This window comes from Lepidochelys kempii, chromosome 1 (assembly GCF_965140285.1).
Source record: "Lepidochelys kempii isolate rLepKem1 chromosome 1, rLepKem1.hap1, whole genome shotgun sequence".
Classification (NCBI taxonomy): domain Eukaryota; kingdom Metazoa; phylum Chordata; order Testudines; family Cheloniidae; genus Lepidochelys; species Lepidochelys kempii.
The window spans coordinates 281,575,661-281,591,380 of record NC_136380.1 but is presented as its reverse complement, the minus strand read 5'-3'; the positions used below and the strand labels follow the sequence as shown (position 1 = coordinate 281,591,380).

The 15,720-nt window shown below is 41.0% G+C and overlaps 1 protein-coding gene across 11 annotated transcripts in view; it reads left to right on the top strand.

Annotated features, from left to right (window-relative positions):
- Positions 1 to 15,720, top strand: part of NAV3 (neuron navigator 3) — an 846,806-nt gene that overhangs the window by 764,948 nt on the left and 66,138 nt on the right. For 8 of the 11 annotated variants that reach the window (XM_078851117.1, XM_078851118.1, XM_073327696.2 and 5 more), the window contains 7 exons: positions 555 to 666; positions 1,894 to 2,015; positions 2,587 to 2,607; positions 3,783 to 3,955; positions 9,904 to 10,057; positions 12,344 to 12,518; positions 15,254 to 15,351. In XM_078851117.1, the coding sequence (XP_078707243.1) occupies positions 555 to 666; positions 1,894 to 2,015; positions 2,587 to 2,607; positions 3,783 to 3,955; positions 9,904 to 10,057; positions 12,344 to 12,518; positions 15,254 to 15,351 (855 nt within the window). The remainder of the gene's footprint in view (positions 1 to 554; positions 667 to 1,893; positions 2,016 to 2,586; positions 2,608 to 3,782; positions 3,956 to 9,903; positions 10,058 to 12,343; positions 12,519 to 15,253; positions 15,352 to 15,720) is intronic. The other 3 variants (XM_078851116.1, XM_073327698.2, XM_078851123.1) reach the window with 1 other exon arrangement.

The window sequence follows — 15,720 nt, the reverse complement described above, 5'->3', positions numbered from 1 at the left end:
AGGTGGGCCATTTCCAGCACATTTCCAGGAGTTAACAAGAACGTCTGAGGAACAGTGGAACTATTTCCCCTTGTTTATTCCTCCTCCCCCCACCCACCACCACCCACCCCCCGCTGGTAATAGCTCATCTTAAGTGATCACTCTCCTTATAATGTATATTTTTTCATGGTCTGTGTGTATATATAAAAAATCTCCTCACTGTACTTTCCACTTTATGCATCTGATGAAGTGAGCTGTAGCTCACGAAAGCTCATGCTCAAATAAATTGGTTAGTCTCTAAGGTGCCACAAGTACTCCTTTAATCTTGATTTAAAAATTCTTAATACTTCATCATTATTACACAGCATTTGAAGTTACATAAATGCAAATGAGAGTATGTTAGCTGAATATATTATTTTTGAAAGAAACTATATAGTCTATCTGGGACGTAATTTTACCCTTGTGAGAGCCCACTGACTTCAGTTTGATCACTGATGTCTTATAATTTTTTTTTATTGTGGAAAAACATTTTTCCTTTGTTATATATTTTGAAACTCTCTTGGCTGTTCCCACAGGAATCTGAGCTTATAGAACTAAGAGAAACCATTGAAATGCTGAAAGCCCAAAATTCTGCTGCCCAAGCTGCTATTCAGGGAGCTTTGAATGGCCCTGATCATGCCCACAAAGGTATGTTTTTGTCACTGTCCAAATAAGTACTAATTTGTTCCCCAGAGAAGAGCAAAGCTGCTGGTTTTCTGTTATTTTGAGGACAGTATTTGTGGCAAGGATGAGAGAATTCTGGAGTCAGTGTTTGTCATATTTGTGGTGTTTCCACAGCTGAAAAACTCACATGCATCACCTATGTGCCACACAGTTCTTGGAGCCCTGACTTCTCAAATTTGTATGGTCAGGAATCAGTTGCTGAGTGCTGAAAGTTAACCCTTTCAGTACACCTGTGGGTATAAAACATGTCCAGGACTTCACATAACAAACCATATATTGCAAAGGTGTGCAGGATCATTCATGTTGTTAATCAACAGTCAAAAAAGGAATAACCAGAGAAGAAAGAATGATAAGGAAGGTGACTTTTTGTAAATGTCATTGATCATTTTTTTATAAGTAGCATAATTTATGAGCAACTATCCCAAGACCTTTTTACTAAATGTCTTCAATACAATGTAGCTTAATTCTAGAAAGTGGCACTTCTGAATAATTCCTTTAAAAAGTAGTTCCTCCCAGTATTTTGGGGTGTATGCAAGGAGTATGTTTTCTGGTGATTAGGATATGGCTATTAGAGACTTAAAAAAATAATAAAACCAAAAGCTTCACTGACCTATATTCCACTTCCAATATCCTTCACCTTCCAGGTCTTTTATTATATTTTATTTTCAATAAACTACTGGTTGCTGATTCCCAGGGTGACATGTCAGGGAGTAGAATCTTGCTTCAAAATCCAATTCAGCCAAGGGTCAAACAGTGTCCAGACCCTTCAGACAACAGCTCTGTAAGAAGTAAGTCAGTGCTTTGAAAATTATTTAAGCAACTGAACTGTAACATAGTTAGGCCCCCAATCCTGGACAAGGATCTGCTTAAATATAAGGGTCCACTTGCACGGATTGCTGTCCGGGATTGGCACCTCAGTGAGAGCCCCCTATTTAATAAGATGCTTAAACTTGTGCCTGGCTTTATGCATGCGAGTAGCCCTTTAACTTCAATGGGACTATTCACATGCTGAAATACCTTGTTGAATCAGGGCTAGAAAAAACATCAATGCCTGTTACATATAGTATGTGTATTTGGGCTCCTTTAGAGAAAGAAGGTGCTGCATAAATGTAGGTATGACTTATTATATTGAAACTAGAGTCCATAGCATGGATGAACAGATGGTTTATACAGTATCTTCTTTTTTTTTAGATTTGCGTATAAGACGACAACATTCCTCAGAAAGTGTTTCCAGCATCAACAGTGCCACAAGCCATTCTAGCATTGGCAGCAGTAATGATGCTGACTCCAAGAAAAAGAAAAAGAAAAACTGGGTATGTGCTCAGCAGGTTTAAACCCATCACCTAGATATTATGTAGCTTCCTCGTTCCTGAATAGCATAATGGCCCATTTCATCTACAATATTCTTGTGGAGCCAGAGAGATATGGAGCAGTTTATACAAAGTCACACTGTGATGTTCCTGGCAAGCCAAAAATTGTTGATTACCAGTGGGAAATTATTTACATCAGTCAGGATCAATTTAAAACAAAATTATAACATTAAAATAGCTGCTATGATTAAACAAATGACTGGGCTTTGATAACACTGTTTTAATTTTCTTTAGTAAAATGGATTCACTTAAAAATTGTTACCAAACAATGAGCTGAAATCTATTAATAGTTCGAAGAGTGAAAAAGATACAATGTTTAGAGAAATAAAGCTTTTTAATCAAACAAATCACAAAGATATCACACAGTATGAAAGTTTTATTGAAATATTTTCTATACATAATAAAAAATATGTTTTTGTTGTTTAAAAAATGTTTATGCAGGTAATATTTTAAAATACTCATCAGCCTTCATTCCCTTGATTTGTAATTCCCCACTCTTTCATGTTTCTGCAAGGTGAACTCTAGAGGAAGTGAGGTGAATATAAACCATGGAAAATTTGGCATGCATTTATAAAGAACCCTATCTTGGCATGATTGCTATTCATTTTGGCAGTAGGCTTTTGTACCTTCTAAAAACAGATTATCCTGTATGTCTTCTCAGTTTGTCTCTATTCATTTTAATCTCAAAGTTTAAAATGTAGAAAGGGGGAGTGTAGCCAAAATCCATTTCTTTCTTGTTAAAGATCATGAGCTGGAAAGAACTTAAATAATATTTCTTTGATTAGTGGTCACACTCCCCACTCTCCAATTATACCATTGAAGTAAAGTGCTTAAGTGCCTTACTGTTTTGTAGAGGGATCAGTTTGTCATCAAGCTTCATACAATTTTAACAAGAGCAATTTTCTGAGGAAAAGCACAATTTTTCCTAATATCAGTTACTCTTCTGAATAGACTACTCTATCAACGAATGGACTAATTACAATGTGAAAATTCATTGCAAACAAAACTGTTGTCCTCTTGGTTCCTGAAATAAATGGCTCTTTGGCTATTCTGTCCCTTTTCAATAATGGATAAGAGCTTCTAGCAAGAAAAGGCAATGCTTGTATATATGAAGAACTTGCTACTTTAAACACAATGGCAATAAAAAAATACCTACCTTTCAGCTAATGTTCTTCTCAACAGTAAACAAAAGGGCAAAACTTATATCACAGCTTAAATTCTCTTGCTTCTGATCCTAATTGTAGCAAATTACATGTTTGAATAGTTCTCCAGTTCAAACTCTTAATAGAAAAATAAATTAACAAACCACATCAATTGGATTTTGTCTTATACTTTTAGCATTTGATATCAGCAATGTCTGCCTGTATTCTAGAAACAAAGTGGTTATTTAAAACCAGTCACCTTGAAGGGAATGCCATGGAAATGGAATTCCACAGGAGGTTCATGGTTTTAAATGAGCACCCCCCTTAGCCAAAGCACTTGATCCTGCACTTTTTCCATAGCATTCAGTTTGTGCTGCGCTGAATTAATAAAAAAAACACTGTATCATATCTTTAGAGATACTGTGTTGCATATGTTAATACCTTGCTTCTATATACTGACCTCAGGCAGTGGCTAGGATGGCATCTGCAAACTAACTCCTCAAAATAGAAGCTGCACAAATCCAGAGAGGCAAGGGAAGTAATTTTTCTCTCTTTCTCTTTTCTCCAGCTAAGAAGCTCATTCAAACAGGCCTTTGGAAAGAAAAAGTCCACCAAGCCTCCTTCCTCACATTCCGACATAGAAGAACTCACCGATTCATCTCTTCCATCATCACCCAAATTGCCCCACAACTCAGGGGACTGTGGAACATTGTCATTGAAACCATCACAGTCAGCGTCTGCGTAAGTCTCTCTTTCTGTACTAGCTGCACTTATCAAATATCTGGACTGTGAAACAGACCTCCTTAAGCCTGGCCAGTTCTACCTCAGAAACGATCACCAACATCTGCAACCTTTTCATAGCTCTCTCTCTCTCCATCCATCATCTCCTGGTTCTGACAAAAACCTGTACCCCTCCCCCCCATTTAACCACTGTTTCTGCAGCAGCGCTGTCTTATAGTACAGCCCCTCCTCCTTCTCCTCTCACACCCCTTATGTTAAGTCATCCTCAGATGGCTGTGTTGAGGGCATTGGGCTTTTCTCAGTCTTCCTTGCAGTGTTCTGCTCCACCATCTCCTTTGAACAATGCTTCATCAGACAACACTCTCCCCATCTATGTTGCTGTCATGTACCATCCCCCTGGCTCCTTCCCATCTCCCCTTCTGAGAACATCCCATGAGCTGCTGGACACCCTTCACTACACGTTTGTTCTCTTCGCCGCCAGTTCTTCTCCACTCTGACGCCTACATCCCCAACACCAGCCACTTAGTCACTTTGACTCCCTCCTGAAATCCTCCGCTTCTGCTGCACCCTCCTCCACACACACAAAGTAGCTGACTTGTAAAAGGGAAGCTTAACTTTGGCTTCCCTCCCTCCCTTCCCTCGTCCTCTCTCCCACCACCTTTCCTCACCAGTGCCATTTTATTCTTTCCCTCTGTCTCTGTCACCAATCTCACTTGCTTATTGTCTCTACTACCTGTACCTACCTCTACTCTCAGCACCTCTCCCTGTATCTACCTCCCTTTATGCTGGCTTTTTCTCCACAAAGAAAAAGGCATAGTCAAGAATCCCCCAACCTCAAAAAAACACCCTTGACTTCCTTTCTTTTTTAACTACCATTCCATCTGCTCTCCTCCCTTCATTTCTAAACTCACTGAATGCACCATTTAGAACAATTAATAGAGTCCAAGGCCAGGAGAGACCATTGTGATCATCAGTCTGATCTCCTGTATAACACAGACCATAGAACTTCCCCAAAATGATTCCGAGAGCAGATCTCTTAGAAAAGCATCCAATCTTGGCTTTAAAATTGTCAGTAAGGGAGAATTCACCACAATCCTTTGTAAATTGTTCCAGTGGTTAATTACTCTCACTCTTAAAATTTTACACCTTATTGCCAGTCTGAATTTGTCCAGCTTCAACTCTTAGCCATTGGATTATGTTACTCTTTTCTGTGCTAAACTGAAGAGCCCTGGGATGGATGATAATCGCTGATGGCATTGCTGGTTAGGGTGCTAGGCCTCTGCTCACCCCACCTCCAATATTTCTCCTGGGCCAAAATCACACCCTGTTTTGGTCTGCTTTTTGGGTGGGTGTTGACTAGACCCGCTTGTCAGATCACCAGTCAGTCTCATCTCTCCTCGGGCTGACTGAATCCCAAGGAAGATATGGGGTCCCCTGCCTTCATGACTGGGGGGAGGCCCTTCAGTCCATTTGTTGACCCCTGCGGCTGTCCAGTCGAAGCTGTGGGGTTCTAAAAGTCTTTACCCTCTTCTTCCTCCCTCAAGGGAGAGTCTGGAAGTGAGGGTTTTTGTGCCCTTTGTAAGGAGGGGAGTTGGTAGGGGTGCCTGGGCCCTTCCTCTCCACCAAACTCCAGCCCTATCAAGCTGCTTCTGCGCTGTCTGGCTCCCTTTTGTGCTCTGCCTCCAGCTCAACCATACTCTCCAGTGTGGATGGGGGGTGGCTGGGTGGGGTCATCTGGGCCCAGAATTGCTCTTTACCCCCTTCAGTTCTGGTACAGGGTATGTATACCCCATCACATGCTCTCCACCTCAAGTTCAGTGCCAGGGTACCATTATGGATCCCTTATTCTTCCCCTACCCATGAAAAAAACTCCATGTTCTTATGGTCCCTTGCTGCTTGGTGAATTACTTGGAAACTATAGGGCAGCAAGAAAAACTACCATTGCATGATCCTAGGGTTGGTATCTTTCATCAAGTTCAGCCACTGGAGGGGTGTGTGGTCTATTACTAAAAGGAAAGGATTCCCCAACAAATAATATCATAAGGCACCTATGATCCACTGCATGACCAGGGTCTCCTTCTCAGTGACAGAGTAGGATTCTTGGGAAAACAGCTTCCTGCTAAGGTAAAGAATGGGATGTGCTTCCCCTTCAGAGACCTGCAAAAGTACTGCCCCAAGAATCACATCCGAAGTGTCAGTCTGCAGTATGAATCATCTTGGAAAAGTCTGTACTTGAGAGAACTGGTTCCCAACTTAGCTGACCTTTCAGCATCTTGAATGCCTTGTTGCAGGCTTCAGATCACTGAATTTTCTTAGGGCTTGTGTCTTTTATCAGATTTGCCAGGGGGCCACAATGGTGGCAAAACTTGATACAAAGAGTCTATAATAGCTGGCAAGGCCCAGGAAGCGAAACACTTGCTTTTTTGGTGGTTGGCATGGGGCATTGGTACAAGGTTGTACTTTACCAATCTGCGGCTTCAGACACCTGCCACCTACCATATAGTGGAGGTAAGTTACCTCCCCGCTGGCCAGTCTACATTGGGCAGAGTTGTCCGTTAGTCCTGCCTCTCTGAGGGCTTGCAGTGATGCGGTAATTTGTTTTAGGTGATCGTTCCACTCATTGCTAGAAATGACAATATCTTTGCTGGATGCCACAGTTTAACGTCCATGGGTAACTAGTTCATTAGGCGTTGGAAGGTAGCATGGTCTTAAAGTAGTAGATACCAAAAGGGGTGGAAAATGCAGTCTTCTCTGGTGATTTAGTTTTCAAAGGAATCTGATGATAACATTTTGTTAGATCAAAAGCAGGTATGTATTTGGCAGCTCCTAGCCTGTTCAGCAATTCGTCTATCTAGGCATGGGTACTCACTGAATTTCAATATTCACTCTGGAAATCAATGCAGATCTGTGTTGACCTATTGAGTTTTGGCACAAGTATTATGAGTATCCACTCAGTGTGGGATTCTTCAGCCGCCCCTGAGTTCACCATGGCCTGCAGTTCTTGATGGACTATCTCTCAAATTTTCTATGGAAGTGGTCAAAAGCTTTCTTTGACCTTTTCCCTCATTTTGGTGTCCGTGTGATGGTAGGCGCCTCCAGGCAGCACCGAGAATACTGAGGAGAAGGCTTCAATCAGCTATCATAATTGTTGTTTCTGTTCAGGCTGGAGTTCTCCCTCCAATGGTATTGGTCCTGCATCATGGTGCTTGCAGGTGATCTAATGAGTTTTTGTAGGGGAAAAGGTGCTATGAGAAGGCCTTCTTGGTCCCCCCAAGCCTTTAGCAGTTTCACTTGATATATTTGCATTTATTTTCTCTCCCTGGCTGGTAGATATCATAATTGATCACCCCCACCCTTTGTAAGGACCCAGGGACTAGAACCTGGATCTGCAGAGCCTGGGGTGGTTGATATTTCCATAGTGCCACTGGAAAGCCCTGTAGAAGCACGTACAGGGAGCACTGTGGAGAACAGGTGCCGCAGAAAGTACCACTCATGAAACCCAGAGTGACAGTACCCTGTGGCCCTCTGATTGGACAAGTGTCCCTACTTAACCCCAAGGTCTGTCCAGGAAGTTGTCTGGGCAACCACACAGATCTTGGCCTGTTACTATGCCAGACATTACCTTGTCTCCTGAACTCTAGTCTCTGACTCCAGCCTGATTTTGACTCTGACTACTGCCTCATGATCCTAACCTGGTATTGCCTGTGATCTCCAGTTTCTCACTCCAGCCTGACTTCAAGCCTGACTCTTGTTTATGGAGCTTGGCCTTGAGACTCCTCTAACTCTGGCCTGGCGACTTCTGTCCCTGGCGGGCAGACATCAGCCCAGCTGTGACCGCCTACACCCTGGTCCCTTACACCCTTCTTTCCACCTCAGATGGATCCTGCCACTTGGTCAGTCACTTTGAATCTGAGGTCAATAGCAACAATAATACCCTATACCTAGCCCCAAATTCTCACATCCTGGCCCTTTGGTTGCAGGTCCGTTTCTGATTCTGTTGGGATTTCAGTAGGTTTTCTTTAGCAAAAGCCCTCAGTGTTTCCAAATTCTCCATCAGGTGGATCACATACTGTACCAAATTGGCTTTCTCGTGGTGGTGGTCTGTGATCCTGCATGGCTGTCTCCCATATAGTAGTTCGAATGGTGAGAACCCTGTCAGTGCCTGTGGCACTTCATGGATGGCAGAAAGGGGTGTGGAAGTTACTAACCCCAGTGATGGTGATCCAAGGTCACAAATTTCCTAAGCATCTCTTTCAGTGTCTTACTGAAGTGATCCACCAGCCCATCTGTCTGGGGGTGGTAGACCAGTGTCTTCAAGGCCTTGATTTTTAAGAGGTTGCACAATTCCCCCATTAGCTTTGAAGTAAAGTTAGCCTTCTGGTAGGTCAATATCTCTTTTAGTATTCCCACACATGCAAAACCCCTCATCAGTTCAGTGGTGATGGTGGCTGCAGTGATTGAGTGAAGGGGAATGGCCTAGTAAGTTGTAATATGAGTCTTTATCTCTTTTTCTCATATATAAAATACTGGTACATGGTGTTAATATAGTCAGGCTAAAGTCTGACATTTTCCCTTCTTTAATTTGCCATTTAATGTTTTTACATGCGATGAACTATATCTTCTTTCCTTTGCAGCGGTTTCTTTTTAATTTTTCTGACCTGAGTCTCATGTTCTAAACCTTTTCTTTCCTCCGCTTGCTTCTGTCTGTCTAATGTGTGTATATGCAGGTCATCTGTAATCTGGGCACCAAAGAAAAGGCGAAATGGTCATGTGATATACAAGCATAGATCCCGGTAAAAAGGAGTGTGAGGCATGGAATTGCTATATCCAAGTGCTAACCTGAAGAGTGTGTCATTTTCTTTCCCAAAATGCATTTGCATGCATTCTGGCAATTGAAAGCTGACCTCTCTTTCATGTTTGCATACTACTAGCTATAGTAATACTGATTATGTAGTGCTTTTCCTCTTTAAAGTATTTTATAAACATTAACTATTTAGAAGAAGTAATAAAAGCAAAATAACATCAGAGGAAATTGACTGCAAGCATTGACTGGTGCTGAAGTGTGGCAGAAACTTGTTGTTCCATTTTCTGACAGTTCTATGTCATGGACTGGATTTAATTAAGATAGCTAATGGGTTCTGGAACATGGTGTTCTACCTAACAGGTGAGGCGAATTGTACTGTTGTAGAATAAGAATCAGGTAGCTACTGGGGTTCACTAGACAAAGTCAAGTGAAATGCTTCTGTCTCTGTAACCGCACTATGCAATGGTCTCCACTGTAAAAATCAACATTTAGCCACAGTTACATATTTACCCTATTATATGTATAAGTAAATAACTGCAGTATTTGAGAAACCATGTATTATAATACGGTGACTATAGGTAAATATGACAGCCCCTGCAGGGACTGTCTGTTAGATCATAAGGGTAGGGGCTATATTTTTGTGTATTGCACAGCACAAAGCACACTATGGGTGTCTAATAAATAGTATGTACCAATAGTTTAATTTTACCACCATAGCTCCTTTTTGATCACTGCTACCTGGGGAAATCATAGCCTTTGCACAGAAAAAGTGGCACAGCTGAGAAATATAGTTCAAGCCATTTGAAAATACAGCCATTCCACATTTTAAAAACCAAGCATGTAAAAAAATTTTCTAGGTTTTTGTACATACTCAGTTTTTACATCTTTTTTTTCCACCACAGGAAACTAACTAAATTTGAAAGATAAAAAAAAGAAATGATCATTTCATCTGGACATTTTACCTTTTTTTCTTTATTATTATTTTGCAGTTTGAACCTCTTCATATTGCTTTCATAAAATTCTCTCTCCATTCCTAGGTTTTACCAGCAGCAGCCATTTTCTGTTCTTTGATATGTAATAACGACACTGCTTGTAGGAGAGATGCTTCCTTTAATCTCCTGCCTATTTTCCTTCTCCTCTTTAGGATATGTGAGTGCACAGAGGCAGAGGCTGAAATTATTCTGCAGCTAAAGAGTGAGCTAAGGGAAAAAGAGCTAAAGTTAACAGACATTCGTCTCGAGGCCCTCAGCTCCGCACACCATCTTGATCAGATTCGTGAAGCCATGAACCGCATGCAGGTCAGTGCAGTGGCATAAGTAAGTAGGGCAGTGCTCACATAAAGCATGCTTGTTTGGTTTTTACTCGTTCCCATTATTTTATTTTGTTTATGTAGAGAAATGTTGGAACACAGGAACATGAGAGATTGATAGCACTTCCTAGCGACAGGCTTGATAACTCTAGACACTATAATGATAATATTAATTCTCATCATTTATATTACACTAGCAATCAAAATGTGTGTTGCAGATACACAGGAAAACATAATCCCTTCCCTAAGGCTTTTACAATCTAAAAGGCTTGGGTGGGAAGAAGAGATATGACAGACAATCAAAGAGATCAGGAAGCTGATTGTTACACAGCTTGTTAACTCAAGGGGGGGAGGAAGGCATTATTATTTTTATGTACATGAACTATTCCCTCTACTGGACTCATTAGTTCCTGACCCAACTCTTCTCCACAAACCCAAACAATTTGTTTTTACTAGCCCGCTAAAATTCTTGTTTAATTATTACCCATGACCCCCTCTCATGTCCTTCCTCAACCCAGCTTCTCAGCCTGCATCTTCCCAACCTCTGCCTGCTGACAAACTCCCCTTCCATCTGCATGAGACCTTATTCTGTGAAGAAAGGGGAAATTCAGAAAGGTGACTGCATTCACTGGAAGAGTCCTGGGGGTTTGGAAGCATGCTGGCTGCTCCTGCCATTACAGGATCTATCTCTGGAGCTCGTAGCGGCAGTCTTCACCACAGAGCCCTGCTGATTTAGGGCCTATCTGTGTTCAATCCTAGCTGCACCTTCCCATTCCTACACATCATCTGAACATTCAGTCTCCGAAGTGCAAAAACCAGCTCACAGAGTCTGGAACCTGAAATGAAATTCTGAGGAGGGCTCCAGCCCAGGTGTGCTCCTAGGATGGATGGAATGGTTTGCTGTGGTCACATGACTGCACAGGGTTGGGACAGTGCTTGGCTAGTCCCCAGTCCCCTGATGCTCCTGGCAATCACTGTTGTTGCCATGTTTCTCCTTCCTAGAGCATTCTTAAAAGGGAAACCTTCCTGGGCTCTCCAGCCCACATGGTGTTTCTGGGAGGGGAGGGGAAAATAAGTTGTATAGCACTATACTGTGCACACTCAGAGCACCCTAAAACCTTCCCAACACAGCTTTCTCATTGCCCATCATTCTAATGTGGCTCAGCTGGGCAAATGGGTGCAATTAATAATTTCATATATGATGGGGAAGGGTTTGATATCACATGACTCATTTCACTGGAGCCCTGTTCCAGATGTGAACCCAGGTGCCTTTATGTACTTGCTGGCATTTTTTACATGTTTGACCCCTTCTCTTCACTTCCCACCATTCTTTGCTTGTTTGGTTTCTTTCATTGGGGGTGTGGGGAGGATTGCTATCCTTTATGTTTTTACTCTTAAAATGTGGTTGAAGAGCCTTTATGAAAGTTTCAGACACTTAGCAGAGTGTGGGTGAATATGGAATTAAATCTGATCTGCAATGCCATCTCCAGGAATAAGCAGTTGCTGTGTACTGTGTTTCATGAAGCGTCTAAAAGCTAGATTTAGCTGGTACCAGGCTGTGCTCAGGCTAAGTTTTCATTTGATTATTGTAAACTCGATAATCTCTCGGCACCTCGGAGGATTTAGCTAACAAAAAAATCCTGACTGTTCTGATTCATCTGTCACTATATGTTTTCATCAAAAGTGGGTTTTTTTGGCTCTTATGTGAACAATACCATGTTGGGATGATCAAAAACTGTGTCTGATGTCAACAAGGGTTATGAAACAGTTAAACTATCTTATTTTTATTGTTTGGTTTTAATTTCGTATCTCCTTGGTGACGTCATTGATTCAATGTACTTCTAGTGGCAACGGTAGTCTTCTGTGACTTTAGCAGCATTATCTAGCTGAGATTTTAGTAACCACTTAAATGAAATAACTATTATATAAGATATTTGACAAAGTAAAATGGCTTTCTGGAGTGAAAATTCCAAGTGCAATATGTCAGACCTGTAGTAAACACAAGGACTTGAACATTGTGTTGATCAGCGGTGATATTGATGCAAGAGTAAAAGGAGCTTTTAGCATTCCCCCCCTCCCATTTCAGCACTGAAGGGAATCCAGTTTCTGCTAATTGTATTGTACTGTTGATATATTGTTGCATGCTGCTACAGAGCTGCTCAATCAGTTAGCTCTTGCTGGTGAGCAGCAAGTTGCCTGAACAACCACCCAGTGCTCAGTGGTTTTCAGAGACAAAAATCTCCCATGTTTCTATACTGATTTCTTTTTGTTTTAGAATGAAATAGAGATACTGAAAGCTGAAAATGATCGCTTAAAGGCAGAGACCGGAAATACCGGGAAGCTGGCTCGACCATCTTCTGAGTCTTCAAGCAGCACATCCTCTTCTTCATCACGGCAATCATTAGGGCTTTCTTTGAACAACTTGAATATCACAGACTCTGTTACGTCAGGTGAATAATACATATATATATATATATATATATATATATATACATATATACACACACATGATTAACATGAATGTATTTTTCTTTCATTTTTATCTTCTTAAAGGTCCATATTTCAAATGTGCCTTCTGAAACTACACATGCATTGATTTGTATGCATAAACCTCAGATCTGCATGTGCTAATGGGTGTTTGCACATGGATATCACAAACAGTTTTGGTGATCTCTTTTGAAAATTTGGCTTTAGAAGTCAGAGAATAGCAATATCAGATTATTTATCCTACACACAGTATGTTCCTAGCTCCTAGCAATGTTTCTCTTTGATTTTTGTATGCTACAGCTTGATATTTGATAAGAAGGGCACCATTGTAGAACAGGTGCCAAAGAACTGCTGAAATATGCATCTTTGTGGGACAAATGTGAGAGTAGTTGCTGAAACGTTCCCTTTTATCTGCAGAATATTGTATTGTTCATTTCCTGCAGATTCCTTAAGAATGCACCATTTCTGCAATCAGGAAGGAAAGTGAACACTGTTCAGAATTAGATTCTAATAATTTGTTGTGGAATACTGATATGTAGTCTAGGTTAAGATGACCTTTTTTTCTTTCCATATACAGTCGGGTCCAGATCAACCCATTTACCACTTACTGTAGTGCCAAATCCTGCTCTGCTCACTAAATCCTCTTATTGACTTCTGTGGTAATCCCCATGTAGAAAAGCAACCAGGATTTAGGTTCTGAATATTCCCACATTATACAATACCATAGTGTCTGAGAATAGATAATCCCAATCTCCCCAATGTAATTCTTCTGCACTCATTGCATACAGTGGCCAAGAAACAGGAGTACTGTCTCAACTGTTAGAAGGATGAGCATAGCAGAAGCAGAGAAACCATCAGTAATGCACATCTGTAGAAAGTATAATGCAATCTCTGGAAGCAATAACAGTGTGGCTAATAATTATAGATGGAGTCTGGGCAATACTACAGCTGGGGATGTGCCAACCTGCCTGACAATAATTTGAGTTGGCAGTCAGTCACAGTATCTTTCCAGTCATTGATTACATGGGTATTTGAGCCTCTCTTCTGGTTTAATTTTATATTTTATATGAAAATCAGCATGTTTTTCTTTACACGCCAGCCCTTTTGTTGCCTGGATTAACTCACTGAATGGATGAGACTGTGTTGTCCCTGGACAAGGCACGATGTGTTTTTTCTACTACAAACACATTCATTCAGTACCTGGGAGGAAAAGTCTTATTATGCTTCCCCCTCCCCCCCCCCCAACTCTATGGGAGGAAGCCCCTAATACCAGAGCAGTAGTCTGTTCAATAGTATTAAATTTAGAAACCTTTTCATGAAAAGATCCTGAAATTGCAGCTCCAGATCTCTTGGTTCTGACTAAATCTAGAGTTCTATTAAGTCAGGTACAGGAAAAAACCAACAATAACAACAAAAAAACACTGTAGACTGTGTATAATTCTGTGTGTGTTATTTATGCGTGCTCTTCTAGTATGCAAGCTGATTACTTCTGATTATAAGAACTAACAAGTCTAAGGACATACAGAGGAGAGGAAAATCCCATTCAAACATGTACCCATTCCAATCTAAACAATGCCTATCATTTTGCTATGGCAGCAGGGAGCTTGCAAGTGTGTGAAGTTTCCACCATCAAATCTTCTAGGACTGTTGTAGAAACCAACAGGTTATTAACCAGACGCTCTGGAGCAGTGGTCCAGTTAAGTGTGCTTGGGGGTTGCAACACGTGAGACTAATGAAGCCCTAACTGGAGTCTGCTCCATTGGCAAGGCAAGCTATGATGGGGAAGAATGGAGATTTTGAATTATTCAGACAGTTAATGAAAAGCCCCCAAGAGTGGAAGCTTTCATGCTATGCTAAAAAATCTTTGTGGGGAAAGGGCAGTTTGGATTCCTTGCAGGAATATTATGCAGGAGCCCTGTTGAAGGAGCTCAAAAAACAGATGTCTGTTGGAGATTCTCTCTATCTCCAAGACCTTGTGAAGTCCTACATTGCAATCCCATCGTCAGAGAAGTGGCCGGACACCGAGTGAGTCCAGACTGAATACAAAGCAGTTTCCTGGGCAAGTTCTTCCTTCTGATCAAGGAAGTTGATGACATGAAAAGAACAAGAAGGGAATGCAGCTTTAGAAGCTGCATCATGAGGAAAGAGGGACTTTTCCAAGTAAATATGCTTCATAGGTGTAAGGTAAAGTCTGTTGGGAAGGGAAGGTAAAACCCAATGGGCTTACAGCAAGAGTTTTGGCTTCAGGATTTTCTATTTTTCAACTGACAGCATTTTAAAGGGCAAGGTGGATATCCAAAGATTATGTTTCTACATAATATGAGGTTTAAACTAGGTTGTCACATGGATCCGTGGTAGTTTTGAACACACTCCAGTAAGGAAAGCAAAGAAAAAAATGTATTGTAAGTAACTGAATGTATAGGTCCTTATCTCAGGATATACACAACCAAAGCTTATTAGGAACAATTGCCTTCACCAGCTGACAAATCATTACTTTTTCATTTCCAACAGCCATGGAGGAGAAGTAAGTAGCAATTAAAGCGATCATACTACAGATTGTTGTGATAGATTGTTGTGATAGCAGCCTTTCTTACTAAAAGACCTTGCAGCAAACATTAAAATAACAAGTAAAACAAAGCTTATATCGCTTCTCAGTTTAATCACATTCTATAAAATATGTTTGCTTCTTGTGTTGTAGATATTTTACTGGATGATGTCACAGATGGAGCCCACCCCAAAGAAGGCCACAGTGTTAAAATTATAGTCACCATAAGTAAGGGCTATGGTCGATCTGAGGTACATTCATTTTCCTGAAGTCCTAGAATCACAGATATAGTAAATACCACCACTATAGCTGAGCTATTTTCACTTTTTTCAGTCAGGGACTGAAAGTCAAACATTCAACATACACCCTTTTTTAAAATCCTTTTTCCCTATATTTTTATCTAATCCAGGCATGATCAAATGCAGTCCCCAAATCTTCTGCATTATGGCCTATTGCTGCTTTTATGAAGGCTCAGACTAGGGTGACCAGATGTCCCAATTTTATAGGGACAGTCCCAGTATTTGGGGCTTTTTCTTATATAATTGCCAATCACCCCACACCTGCTGTCCTGATTTTTCACACTTGCTATCTGGTCACCCTAGCTCAGACAGACTACTAGT